Source organism: Aphelocoma coerulescens, unplaced genomic scaffold (genome assembly GCF_041296385.1).
Source record: "Aphelocoma coerulescens isolate FSJ_1873_10779 unplaced genomic scaffold, UR_Acoe_1.0 HiC_scaffold_77, whole genome shotgun sequence".
Lineage (NCBI taxonomy): Eukaryota > Metazoa > Chordata > Aves > Passeriformes > Corvidae > Aphelocoma > Aphelocoma coerulescens.
The window spans coordinates 1,139,612-1,153,092 of record NW_027184063.1 but is presented as its reverse complement, the minus strand read 5'-3'; the positions used below and the strand labels follow the sequence as shown (position 1 = coordinate 1,153,092).

Sequence of the window (13,481 nt, the reverse complement as noted above, 5' to 3'; positions counted from 1 at the left end):
GCACTGTGGAGCTGCTCAAAACAGCCTCTTCCACCAGGTTCTGCTGCAGGGATTTGTCCTCCCTGGGCTCCATCCTCAGCTCCTTGTCTGGGGGAGGAAGGACAAGGAGAGGATGGGATTTGCCTCTGTGCCACAGGGAAGGGGAAGGAGATCCCCCCAGTCCGTCCCCGGCAGGACGGCCTCGGCAGCGGGGTTGTCCTGCAGCCGGGGGTGATGCTGGGCTGGGAGATGGAGCAGGAGAGAGGGGGAAAGGGGCAGGGACTTCCTCCTCACCTGCCTGGGTGTCCCGGGGCATCTTCCTCTTTCTCACAGCCTTCGCCTCCATCTGGCCAAGGTTTGGGAGTGGAAAATCCTGGTTTGGAGGGAAAAAAAGGCGTGAGTGTGTTGGCTTAGGGGTTGGCTTAGTCCTTCTTAGGGGTTGGCTTAGTCCTTCTCTAGAAGTCACCGGGCATATCATGACTGTAAAATCCTCTCAAAGACCGTGCTGGATTGAACTGGCACGAGAAATGAACCCCACTGATCTGCCCCAAGAGAGATGAAGGTGAAAGTTACAATTCACCAAAGAGATGACAAGAAATACCATGATACAGCTGTAACCCACAAAGGCTGAGTATAACCAGGCACCCTGGGACAAGAGCAGAACGGTGGTGCTTAGTTCCTGTGCTGAGCACCACCTGGTCCCGCTGCATGCAAAGCAAAAGGAAAGAAAACAAAACCTGTTGGTCGCAGTGGTAGACACACTGTCCTGTCCAAGTGATGGTTGCAGTCTTGTCAACAGCGGTGGTCACAGTCCTGTTGGAGTTCTGCTCCTGCCCTGGATCTCTTGAGTGTAGCCAGAAGGCCTCAAACCCAGATTTTATATGCTCAGGTCCAGGTGGGAAATGCTCAGCCCCTCCCCCAGGGCGGGCAGTTTCACAATGGAATGATGTCATCCTGGGAGTCATGGGATATTTTGGGAGCCTTGATGGTCTCAGTCCTTGCAGCTGCCCATTGTGCTGGGGCCATTCAGTCCATGATGGCCCATCAGCAGAGGTGAGCCCTCAGGCTGGGTGGGACTGTGCTGCTGCTGCTACCCCGGAGGGAGTTATCCCAGCTGAGTCATTGGTGTGCAGAAAAAGAAACACTGCCCTGCCTCCCAGGGTTTGCCTCTCCTTCCTTATCTCATTTAACAGCCAGCTCCTCATAGCCTGAGGGGTTGGGGGTGCACTGGGCAGCTCCTGCAAAGGACCCATCATGAACAGCTCATCAGAAATGAGATAAGGGGAGTGGAATGCACAGTTTGGTCTCACCCACAGAGGGCTAAAGTGGCACCCTGCTCCTGTCAGCAGCACAGGCTGGCAGGGAGATGGCATTGTAAGGTCTTGCTCCACTTGGCTTTCAGCCCACTAACCCACGGGCAGGGTCCCTTCCCACCCCAATCCTTCCGGGCTTCTGGCAGGGACTCGCTTGCCTTTCCTTCCTCCCTCTGCTTCCAGCTGGGAATGTGCTGGGAAATGTCCAGCAAAGCAGCCTTTGCTGTCTGCTCTGGGAGCCCACCCAGCTGCTGGACCTTGTCCCCTGGCCCTGCACAGCTCCCGTGGGAGGCATGGCAGGACCAGCACCCTGCGAGCCTCGGGAATGCCCCTCTGGCATCCATGGCACACCCTCCAGGCATCTGGAATTCCAGTTCCCAGCAAGGAGAAGATGTTCCTGCCCTTGAAGGCAAAGCTCTCAGGAAGGAGCCAAAAGCCAAGTGCTGCAAGATCTTCCAGTGACATTTCACTGCCAGCCTTCATCACCTCATCCATGGTTGTTTTAGCTGGTGGATTGGGAACAAAATCAGGGGAGGGCCTTTGGTGGGAGCTGCCCTGGCTGCAGAGAGACACTGAGAGACAAACAGAGCAGGCAAAGAAAGGCAGAAGAGGAAGGAGAACACAAATACAATCAGCTGAGAAGGTGGCACTCTGGAAACCAGACCAGAACTGACTGAAAATGAATGTGACAGAAAGAAATAATTTGGAATTGTGATTTCCTATCAAAATACAATTTCCTGCCTTTCTCACAAACCTCCTCCTGCTGTCATTCAGCAGGGCTTTCACAAAGTGCTCTGGTGGGAGTGGATGTTCCAGGCTGCAGACACAAGGAAACCTGGAATGGGCTTCTTCCTGCTCCTGGGGAGTTTGACATCCTCCGCCGAGGAGATGAGGAGGCAGCAGAAGAAAAGGGCAGCTGGGGTTCACCCTTCCACAGGACTAAGAGGGGGAAAGTCTCTCGTCCTCTCTGTGGCTGCTCCCACAGGGATGTGAAGGCTGACCCCAGACCCCCAAGGGTCACATTCAGGGCTGCCTTCCTGGAATGCTCGTGTGGAATGGAGGGGCAGCGTGGCAGCACCCGGATCTTGGACCACCCAGCTGCCCCCCAAGTTTAGTTCCTCTGTCCCTCTCCTACCTGGGGTGTCCCGGGGGGGGTCTCCAAGCCTCTCTTGTCTGGGAATGATTTGGGGGTGGGGATGGTCTCTGTCCCTCTCACCCCACTCAGTGCCTGGTGAGGGTCTCTGTCCTTCTCCTCTTGGGATCCTCGGGAGGTGCTTGTGTGGGTTTGGGGGTGTCTGTGTCGCAGGGTCACCCCAGGGGTGAGAGGGACAGAGACTCCCCCAGCCTCCCCAGGTATTAGAAGGTTGGAGAGCCCCTGAGCACACTCAGCAGTGTGAGGGACACAGAGCCCTTGGTCCCCAGTCCCGCACAAGCATTCCCTGGGGCAAGAGGGATGGAGATGCCCAAGCATCCCCAAGGGTGAAAGGGACAGGGACACTGCCTCGGGAATGCCCTGGAGTGAGAGGGACAGGGACAACCCCACCAAGCCCCTCCCCAGCATCCCCGAGGGAGAGAGGTACAGAGACCCCTTGAGCATCCCCTGGGCACCGGACAAAATAAACTTGGCAGAAATCAAACTTAACTCTACCGAAAATGCTTGGAGGAATGTTTGCTCTTCCCACAAGTCACTTGTGATGAAAACGCAAACAAACCCCAACCATGAATGAACCGACAGCCGAAGCAGTTATGGTGGCAATTCAAAGGTCCAGCAGTTCCCGCACAGCTCCAGCTCAGCTGCTGGCAGGTTCCTGTCAAAGAAAAGTGAAAGTTCGGCCCAATACAGATGATTTAAAGGAAGGATAAACTCTGTGTAGCTGTCACAGAGGTGACAGGGATGAAGAGAAAAATGATTCTCATATTTGGCAAACGTCCCCAGCCTGTGAAAGAGAAGAGGGGGGGAGAGCAAGGGAGTGACAGAGACAGAGACCTCCCCTGGGGAGGGGCGAGTGTGACACTGTCCCCTGTGTGTGTGGCCTTCCCGGGGTGGGGGTTTCACACCTGAGCCAGTCTGGGTAAGGGGGGTGGTGTTCACTCCCCCTGGGCAGGTTGTACCCCACACCCCAAACTTTCCTCCTGCCCCCTTGGTTGGGGGATGGGGGTGCAAACCTGGCCTCAGCAAATGGGTCTGGGGGCTGGGGCCTCCCCCAGCCAGGGCTGATTTTCAGGACAGCTCTGGCCTTGGCTTTCTGGTGGATTCATTCTCCTCCCTCAGCCTTGTTTCCTTCTCCCTAGACCTGAGATCCCTGGCTAAGAGTCCCCCTTTCCCTGATCTCAAGGTTCCTTAGCTCAACTTGCAGGCCAAAGTTCCCCTCAGGAGGCACATTCAGGGACAGGGGGTGCTTGGGTGGTGGCAGCTCCTTTATACAGTTCTGCCATAATGGGCAAAAAGCCCTTCCTGACAAAGTTTCATGGCTGGCTGGGTTTGGGGTGGAGGAGACCACAGTCCACAGAGGGCTTACACAGGTTTACACAGACTCCCCTGCCACTGAGGGGGACAAGGAGGTTTCAGGTCTGTGGTGCTACCTCTGGCCAGAGGCACTGAACACCCATCCTCCCTTACACAAACTGGCCCAGCTGGGAAACCTCCAACACTGGAAAGGCCATATCCACGGGATATTCACATGAGAGGCAGCTGAGGGGGTGTCATAATCCATCAAAGACCTCCCAAAGTGCTCCCAAAACTTATTCCTGAGGCCTTGCTCCACAGGACTGCACATGATGCAAAGTGATGCAGCAGACCCAGAGTCTGCTGCAAGAGACAGTGTCCAAGTGCCCTCCCCCAGGGGAGGTACCTGGGCATTCCCACCTGCCCTGAGCATATATTAATCCATTGGATTCTGCTCTTTTAGGGGGACTCTTACCACCAAAAAGACCAGCTGGAGAGCATCATTGGGATCCCAGCGGGATGCGTGGAGTGGTGTATTTTCTTTCATCTGTCTCTCTCACTCTCTGCCCCCCCAACCTCTTTTCTATCTCTTTCTCTTCTCTCTCTCTCTCTCATATTTGCTATTAAATAAAGCCCATACTATTGACTTTGGTCTTGGTCTTGTTTGCACCTTAATTTGGGCAGAGGCATTTCTAATTCCTTTCAAGATTGGACTGTGACATCCTGCTGTGCTGAGAGTTTACACTTAGTTCCATGAGATATCTCTGTGTGACAATGTTCTCCTGGGTTCCAAGAGGCCCCACTGTGTCACAATAGAGCCTTGGTTCCATGAGATTCCATTGCCCCCAATGGTTTCCTGGGTTCCAAGAGGCCCCACTGTGTCACAATGGCCCCTTCCATCCATGAGCCATGCCACGGTCCCAGTTGCACCTGGCTTCCATGAGGCGCTGCTGTGTTCACAATTGACACTTGGTTCCATGAGATTTCACTGCATCACAATGTTCTCCTTAGTTTCAGGAGAGGCTGATGTGTTGACAATTGACCCTTGGTTCCTTGAGATTCCATTGCATCACAGAAGTCTCCTTGGTTCTATGAGGCCCTCCTCTGCCACTAGGGAGCCTTAGTTCCATGTTTTTCCATTGTGTGTCAATGGCTTCCAGTGCTCTGTGAGGCCACAACATCAAACAGTGGACATTTGCTCCCATCGGTTTCCACGGTGTTCCAATGGTCTCCTGGTTTCCATGCAGCCCCTCTTTGGAACAACTGAGACTTGCTTCCCGGAGGTTCTATTGCGTCACAATGGTCTCCTGGCTTCATTGAGGCCCCACTGTCTTTACAATGGACACTTGGTTCCCCAAGATTCCATGGCATCACTGTGCTCTCCTGTGATTCATCAGGCTGTGCTGTGTCACCATGGACACTTGCTTCCTCAAAGGCTGGAGATATCCCAGTGGCACTGGCTGGCCCTCAGGCCGCGCTTGTTCCAATGGCGCCTTGGTTGCATGAGAATCCATTGCCCCACACTGGTCTCCTGGGTGCCATGGGGCCTTTCTGTGTCACAGTGGACCCTTGATTGCACCAGCCTTGGCAATGTCCCAGTGGAATCTGGGTTCCATGAGACCCTGCCATGTCACAATTGACCACTGGTTCCATGAGATTCCATTGTGACCCTGTGCTCTCCTAGGTCCCATGATGCCTTGCTGTGCCACAATGGCGCCTTCTTTCTATTAGGCCTGGCAATGTTTCTGTGGCCATTGTGTTCCATGAGGCCCCTCTCTATAACAACTGGCCCTTGATTCCATGAGATTCCATTGCATCACAAAGATGTTCTGGGTTCCATGAAACCCCACTGTGTCACAATGGACACTGGGTTCCAGGAGTGGTGGCACTGTTTCCACACCACCTTTGTCTGAAGAGGCCCCACTTTGTCACAATTCACTCTGGGCTCCATGGGCTGGGAAGAGCAGAGGTGGGAAGAGGCCCGGCCATTGTCCCTGGCTGTGCTGCTGTGCTGGGAGTCTCTTCCCTCCAGCTGTGCCCACAGGCACTGCCCCTGCAGAGCCAGAGAAGGGCTGAGGAACAAACCTTGGACACACAAGTCAGGGCAGACACTCCTTTTGATTCAAATGCACAGGGAAGAAGCCTCCTGAAAGTCTTTGTGTTTCCAAAGAAAGGCAGACGTTCATGTAGAAATGCTAAGAGCAGTACTACAGGATTTTATAAAAAACAGCATAACACTAGAAAAAGAAGAAAAAAAGGCACCAATGAAAAAATGGACAAATAGGAAAAAAAAAGCTGAGATTGTAAAGAGTTACATTCTGAAGGTTCTGGAGCAGAAGAGAGAGAGTTTATTGACAGATACAGTCATCATTTTCCTCAGGGCATCCTTGAGCTCCTGGTTCCTCAGGCTGTAGATGAGGGGGTTCAGGGCTGGAGGCACCACCGAGTTCAGAACTGACACCACCACATCCAGAGATGGGGACGAGATGGAGGGGGGACTTCAGGTGAGCAAAGGTGCCAGTGCTGATAAACAGAGAGACCACGGCCAGGTGAGGGAGGCACGTGCAAAAGGCTTTGTGGCAGCCCTGCTCAGAGGGGATCCTCAGCATGGCCCTGAAGATCTGCACATAGGAGAAAAGCATGAACACAAAACAACCCAAAAAAGGAGAAGTACTAAAAGCAAGAAGCCCAAATTCCCTCAGGTATGTGTCTGAGCAGGAGAGCCTGAGGATGTGTGGGATTTCACAGAAGAACTGGCCCAGGGCATTGTCCTGGCACAGGGGCAGAGGAAATGTATTGGCCGTGTGCAGCAGAGCAGTGAGAAAGCCACTGGCCCAGGCAGCTGCTGCCATGTGGGCACAAGCTCTGCGGCCCAGGAGGGTCCCGTAGTGCAGGGCTTTGCAGATGGACACGTAGCGGTCATAGCACATGACGGTGAGGAGGAAATCCTGTGTTCCAAGAAAGAAGACAATCAGAAACACCTGAGCAGCACATCCTGTGTAGGAGATGTGCCTGGTGCCCCAGAGGGAATTGTGCATGGCTTTGGGGACAGTGGTGCAGATGGAGCCCAGGTCGGTGAGGGCCAGGCTGAGCAGGAAGAAGAACATGGGGCTGTGCAGGTGCTGGCCGCAGGCTCCGGCGCTGATGATGAGGCCGTTGGCCAGGAGGGCAGCCAGGGAGATGCCCAGGAAGAGGCAGAAGTGCAGGAGCTGCAGCTGCCACGTGTCTGCCAAAGGCAGCAGGAGGAAGTGGCTGATGGAGCTGCTGTTGGACATTGCTGTGTCTGGCCATGGGCACCTGTTCATGGAGAAAGGACAGTGACAAGTCAGGACAGGCTGCTTGGAGCCAAACCTGTGCCATTCCCTGCAGACTGTCCCGCTGGGACTGCCCCACCCTTGTTCCTGCTCTGGGAAAACCTTCCCCCAGTTGCCTGCCTGAGCTCCACTTGTGCTGTCTGAGTGTGCCAGGAGCAGCCAGGCCTGTGCCTGGGGGCTGTCGAGGAGCCATCGCTGCCCCGCTGCCCTGGGTTTGTGGCCGTGTGGCAGAGGGACAAGGCTGGAGAGTCAGGATTTGTCAGTGCACTCCCTCCTAGAAAGGCTTGGTAGCAGTTTTACTCTCAGTTCCACAGGACAGGGATGGCAGGAGTGAGTTTTAGGAAAGGTTTTCCTACCCACACATCATTCCTGCTTCTCTGAGGTCAGAAATCCCCAGCATTTCTGCTGCACTCCACCTTTGCCACTGAGAGAGGTGAGAGGCAAAGGATTCCCTGTGGCTCAGGGCAAGCTGAGGGGCTGCATGGGCTTGTTCCCAACTGCCCTGGGCTTGCCCCTTTGGCTGCTGTCCGAGCACAATCACACTCCTGGCTCACCCTGGCATAAACCAGACCCTGCCCAGAGCACAGGGATCCCTGAATGTCTCACCCTCTCTAAAGGTCTCTGAGCAAGGTCTCAGCATCCCCTTCTGCCAGGGACACTCATGCTGCCCTTGGCAAACCCAGCAGCATTTCCTCAGCTGTGGCATCTCTGCACTTCCCCGGGGGACATTCAGGGCACTCCGAGAGGCTCTGGCACAGATTTGCACCCAGGAGGGCAGCTCAGAGCTTGGAAGGACACAGTGAGGAGAGCTCTGGGTGTACCCACGATGGTATCTCAGGGAGGGAGGCTCAGCTCATTCCCCTTTCCCATGGACTGCTTTGCCCACAGCCCCACAGGGCACTGGGAAGCTTGGACATCCCATTTCCATGGACAGCCTTGTCTGGCAGGAATCCCGAAGGCAGAGCCTGACTCAGCTGCTGAAGATCCCAGAGCCCCCCTGAGAGCACCAGATAGCAGTGACAATGTCAGAGGAGTAATAATAATAACTATAACAAGGACAATAGCAGAGACTCAGAATGTTCTGTCATTCTGGGATTCCAACTCCTGTTCTTCTTCTCTCATCCCGCAACCTTCCCATCCTGCTCCAAGCAGGAAATCCAAACAGGCTCAGGAACGCTCCTGATCTTGACAGCAATCCCTGGCTTACCTTCTTTTGGGAAGTGTCTCCAGAGCTGTGCCCAGGCTGGTCTGGAGCTGGGAGCAGCCCTGCCCCAGCCAGCAGCTCTCAGCAGCAGCACCTGCCCTGCTCAGGGTCACTCCTTCCCCACACCGCTCCTCCCCCAGCGCTGGCAGCAGCTCCCCGGGCCGGCTGAGAGCTGCCCCTGGCAGGCAGCAGAGTCCCTGTCCCAGCACAGCGCCCTGGGCTGCAGGACCCTGCTCTGCAGGACAGCCCTGGGCACCCCTGGCTGCAGCCCCAGCCGAGAGGTCACTGCTGTCCTCACACACATTCCCCTGGCCAGGTACAGCTCTCCCAACCCCCTATGGCCCCTCAGCCCCAGACACCAACCCACATCTATGGAGCTCCTCCTCAGTGCCATGGAGACTCTCAAGGCCACCCCCAGCCCCACAGAGTCCTCCTTGTCCCCATCAGATCCAACACCACCTCCAAAGGGACCACTCCCGGGCACTGCCAGGGCTGTGCTGCCCTGCAGATCCCTGCAAACCACAGTAGTGCCTTCGAGGCCACAACCCGAGTCTCAGACAGTTTCCCACTCTTTATGTCTGGAGCTGACCAAGAAATACCCCATGGTGGGGTGCCCCTTTCCTGCAGTCACCGCAATGACCAATGTCAAACTGAGCCCTCGCTGAGGCTTTCCCCAGGAGAAGCAGCATTTGTTCCCCCACAGGGCAGCCTGTTCTTTCAGGGGGCAGTGGGCACAGGGGCAACAGCAGCCCTGAAGGAAGCGGGATTGCCTGCGGAACAGCCTGATGCCAAACAGACTTCATTGTCACAAAGGCAGAGGAGAGGGAGTCCCTGGGAGGCCAAGCCTGGCAGATCTGATTGTCCTGGCAGATTTCATCAGGGAACAGTCCTTGGATACACAGAAATTTGGAAGAGGAATCTCACTTTTTGCCATGGGCCCCTGGAGGAGAAGGACGGATCTGTTCCATAGGAAGGAAAGCACAGAGCCCCAGAGCTCCAGGAGCAGATGAGAAGCGACTCTCAACATTCCAAGATCAGCTGGAGCTGTCAGGTGACCACCAGGAGGCCAAGCCAGCCAGAGCTGTTCCAGGTTCCCTTGGTTCCACGGAGCCCCTCAGTGTCACAAAGGTGTCCTTGGCTCCACGGGGCCCAGCAGTGTCACAATGGACTCTGTGATTCCATGAGGACCTGCAGGAGCACAATGGTCTCCTTGGATCCACGGGGCCTCTCAGAATCACACTGGCCCCTTGCTTCCATGGGGCCCAGCAGTGCCCCGATGATCCCCTTGGATCCAATTCCAAAATTACAGGGCTCCCAAGCAAAAATGCAGGAAAAGGAGGAACAGCTCTTTACTATAAAATACAGAGAGAGCACAACAGAACAAACAACACCACGGGAACAGAAGTTTCCCACTCTCTAAGCACAAACCATCATGGGATACTGCATCCCTGACTCAGCCCCAAGACAGGTTTGAGAAATGAGCCTTATGGGAGCCCACCTGGCACAGAGGATTTTCCATCTGGCAACACGAGGGATGCTCTGGGAGCTGCTGAGAGATTGAAAGGTTGTGGTTCACAGCTGAAACTTTGTCAGGAAGGGCTTTTTGCCCATTATGGCAGAACTGTATAAAGGAGCTGCCACCACCCAAGCACCCCCTGTCCCTGAATGTGCCTCCTGAGGGGAACTTTGGCCTGCAAGTTGAGCTAAGGAACCTTGAGATCAGGGAAAGGGGGACTCTTAGCCAGGGATCTCAGGTCTAGGGAGAAGGAAACAAGGCTGAGGGAGGAGAATGAATCCACCAGAAAGCCAAGGCCAGAGCTGTCCTGAAAATCAGCCCTGGCTGGGGGAGGCCCCAGCCCCCAGACCCATTTGCTGAGGCCAGGTTTGCACCCCCATCCCCCAACCAAGGGGGCAGGAGGAAAGTTTGGGGTGTGGGGTACAACCTGCCCAGGGGGAGTGAACACCACCCCCCTTACCCAGACTGGCTCAGGTGTGAAACCCCCACCCCGGGAAGGCCACACACACAGGGGACAGTGTCACACTCGCCCCTCCCCAGGGGAGGTCTCTGTCCCTGTCACTCCCTTGCTCTCCCCCCTCTTCTCTTTCACAGGCTGGGGGCCTTTGCCAAATGAGAGAATCATTTTTCTCTTCATCCCTGTCACCTCTGTGACAGCTACACAGAGTTTATCCTTCCTTTAAATCATCTGTATTGGGCCGAACTTTCACTTTTCTTTGACAGGAACCTGCCAGCAGCTGAGCTGGAGCTGTGCGGGAACCGCTGGACCTTTGAATTGCCACCATAACTGCTTGTGCTGTCGGTTCATTCATGGTTGGGGTTTGTTTGCGTTTTCATCACAAGTGACTTGTGGGAAGAGCAAACATTCCTCCAAGCATTTTCGGTAGAGTTAAGTTTGATTTCTGCCAAGTTTATTTTGTCCGGTGCCCAGGGGATGCTCAAGGGGTCTCTGTGCCTCTCTCCCTGGGGGATGCTGGGGAGGGGCTTGGTGGGGTTGTCCCTGTCCCTCTCACACCAGGGCATTCCCAAGGCAGTGTCCCTGTCCCTTTCACCCTTGGGGATGCTCGGGCATCTCCATCCCTCTTGCCCCAGGGAATGCTTGTGCGGGACTGGGGACCAAGGGCTCTGTGTCCCTACACACTGCTGAGTGTGCTCAGGGGCTCTCCAACCTTCTCATACCTGGGGAGGCTGGGGGAGTCTCTGTCCCTCTCACCCCTGGGGTGACCCAGCCCAAGCACTATCGTGGTGAGAGCAACACAGACACCCCCAAACCCACACAAGCACCTCCCGAGGATCCCAAGAGGAGAAGGACAGAGACCCTCACCAGGCACTGAGTGGGGTGAGAGGGACAGAGACCATCCCCACTGCCCCGAATCATTCCCAGACAAGAGAGGCTTGGAGACCCCCCTCGGGACTCCCCAGGTAGGAGAGGGACAGAGAAACTAAACTTGGGGGGCAGCTGGGTGGTCCAAGATCCGGGTGCTGCCACGCTGCCCCTACATTCCACACGAGCATTCCAGGAAGGCAGCCCTGAATGTGACCCTTGGGGGTCTGGGATCAGCCTTAATATCCCTGGGGGAGCAGAGACAGAGAGGACGAGAGACTTTCCCCCTCTTATTCCTGTGGAAGGGTGAACCCCAGCTGCCCTTTTCTTCTGCTGCCTCCTCATCTCCTCGGCTGAGGATGTCAAACTCCCCAGGAGCAGGAAGAAGCCCATTCCAGGTCTCCTTGTGTCTGCAGTCTGGAACATCAACTCCGAGCAGAGCACTTGGTGAAAGCCCTGCTGAATGACAGCAGGAGGAGGTTTGTGAGAAAGGCAGGAAATTGTATTTTGATAGGAAATCACAGTTCCAAATTATTTCTTTCTGTCACATTCATTTTCAGTCAGTTCTGGTCTGGTTTCCAGAGTGCCACCTTCTCAGCTGATTGTATTTGTGTTCTCCTTCCTCTTCTGCCTTTCTTTGCCTGCTCTGTTTGTCTCTCAGTGTCTCTCTGCAGCCAGGGCAGCTCCCACCAAAGGCCCTCCCCTGATTTTGTTCCCAATCCACCAGCTAAAACAACCATGGATGAGGTGATGAAGGCTGGCAGTGAAATGTCACTGGAAGATCTTGCTGCACTTGGCTTTTGGCTCCTTCCTGAGAGCTTTGCCTTCAAAGGCCGGAACATCTTCTCCTTGCTGGGAACTGGAATTCCAGATGCCTGGAGGGTGTGCCGTGGATGCCAGAGGGGCATTCCCGAGGCTCGCAGGGTGCTGGTCCTTCCGTGCCTCCCACGGGAGCTGTGCAGGGCCAGGGGACAAGGTGCAGCAGCTGGGTGGGCTCCCAGAGCAGACAGCAAAGGCTGCTTTGCTGGACATTTCCCAGCACATTCCCAGCTGGAAGCAGAGGGAGGAAGGAAAGGCAAGCGAGTCCCTGCCAGAAGCCCGGAAGGATTGGGGTGGGAAGGGACCCTGCCCGTGGGTTAGTGGGCTGAAAGCCAAGTGGAGCAAGACCTTACAATGCCATCTCCCTGCCAGCCTGTGCTGCTGACAGGAGCAGGGTGCCACTTTAGCCCTCTGTGGGTGAGACCAAACTGTGCATTCCACTCCCCTTATCTCATTTCTGATGAGCTGTTCATGATGGGTCCTTTGCAGGAGCTGCCCAGTGCACCCCCAACCCCTCAGGCTATGAGGAGCTGGCTGTTAAATGAGATAAGGAAGGAGAGGCAAACCCTGGGAGGCAGGGCAGTGTTTCTTTTTCTGCACACCAATGACTCAGCTGGGATAACTCCCTCCGGGGTAGCAGCAGCAGCACAGTCCCACCCAGCCTGAGGGCTCACCTCTGCTGATGGGCCATCATGGACTGAATGGCCCCAGCACAATGGGCAGCTGCAAGGACTGAGACCATCAAGGCTCCCAAAATATCCCATGACTCCCAGGATGACATCATTCCATTGTGAAACTGCCCGCCCTGGGGGAGGGGCTGAGCATTTCCCACCTGGACCTGAGCATATAAAATCTGGGTTTGAGGCCTTCTGGCTACACTCAAGAGATCCAGGGCAGGAGCAGAACTCCAACAGGACTGTGACCACCGCTGTTGACAAGACTGCAACCATCACTTGGACAGGACAGTGTGTCTACCACTGCGACCAACAGGTTTTGTTTTCTTTCCTTTTGCTTTGCATGCAGCGGGACCAGGTGGTGCTCAGCACAGGAACTAAGCACCACCGTTCTGCTCTTGTCCCAGGGTGCCTGGTTATACTCAGCCTTTGTGGGTTACAGCTGTATCATGGTATTTCTTGTCATCTCTTTGGTGAATTGTAACTTTCACCTTCATCTCTCTTGGGGCAGATCAGTGGGGTTCATTTCTCGTGCCAGTTCAATCCAGCACGGTCTTTGAGAGGATTTTACAGTCATGATATGCCCGGTGACTTCTAGAGAAGGACTAAGCCAACCCCTAAGAAGGACTAAGCCAACCCCTAAGCCAACACACTCACGCCTTTTTTTCCCTCCAAACCAGGATTTCCCACTCCCAAACCTTGGCCAGATGGAGGCGAAGGCTGTGAGAAAGAGGAAGATGCCCCATGACACCCAGGCAGGTGAGGAGGAAGTCGCTGCCCCTTTCCCCCTCTCTCCTGCTCCATCTCCCAGCCCAGCATCACCCCCGGCTGCAGGACAACCCCGCTGCCGATGCCGTCCTGCCGGGGATGGACAGGGGGATCTCCTTCCCCT

General features: G+C 55.3%; 1 protein-coding gene and 2 pseudogenes across 1 annotated transcript in view; 1 reads left to right on the top strand and 2 right to left on the bottom strand.

The window, feature by feature from the left end:
• Window positions 1-13,481, bottom strand: part of LOC138102495 (zinc finger protein 208-like) — a 322,764-nt pseudogene that overhangs the window by 240,656 nt on the left and 68,627 nt on the right.
• On the bottom strand, window positions 6,050-7,244 carry LOC138102464 (olfactory receptor 14C36-like; annotated as a pseudogene).
• LOC138102463 (zinc finger protein 252-like) overlaps window positions 6,225-13,481 on the top strand; it is a 30,709-nt gene continuing 23,452 nt past the window's right edge. Inside the window, exons 1-4 of the mRNA XM_069000168.1 lie at window positions 6,225-6,287; window positions 8,397-8,572; window positions 8,704-8,861; window positions 11,824-11,978. Coding sequence (XP_068856269.1) covers window positions 6,225-6,287; window positions 8,397-8,572; window positions 8,704-8,861; window positions 11,824-11,978 — 552 coding nt within the window. The remainder of the gene's footprint in view (window positions 6,288-8,396; window positions 8,573-8,703; window positions 8,862-11,823; window positions 11,979-13,481) is intronic.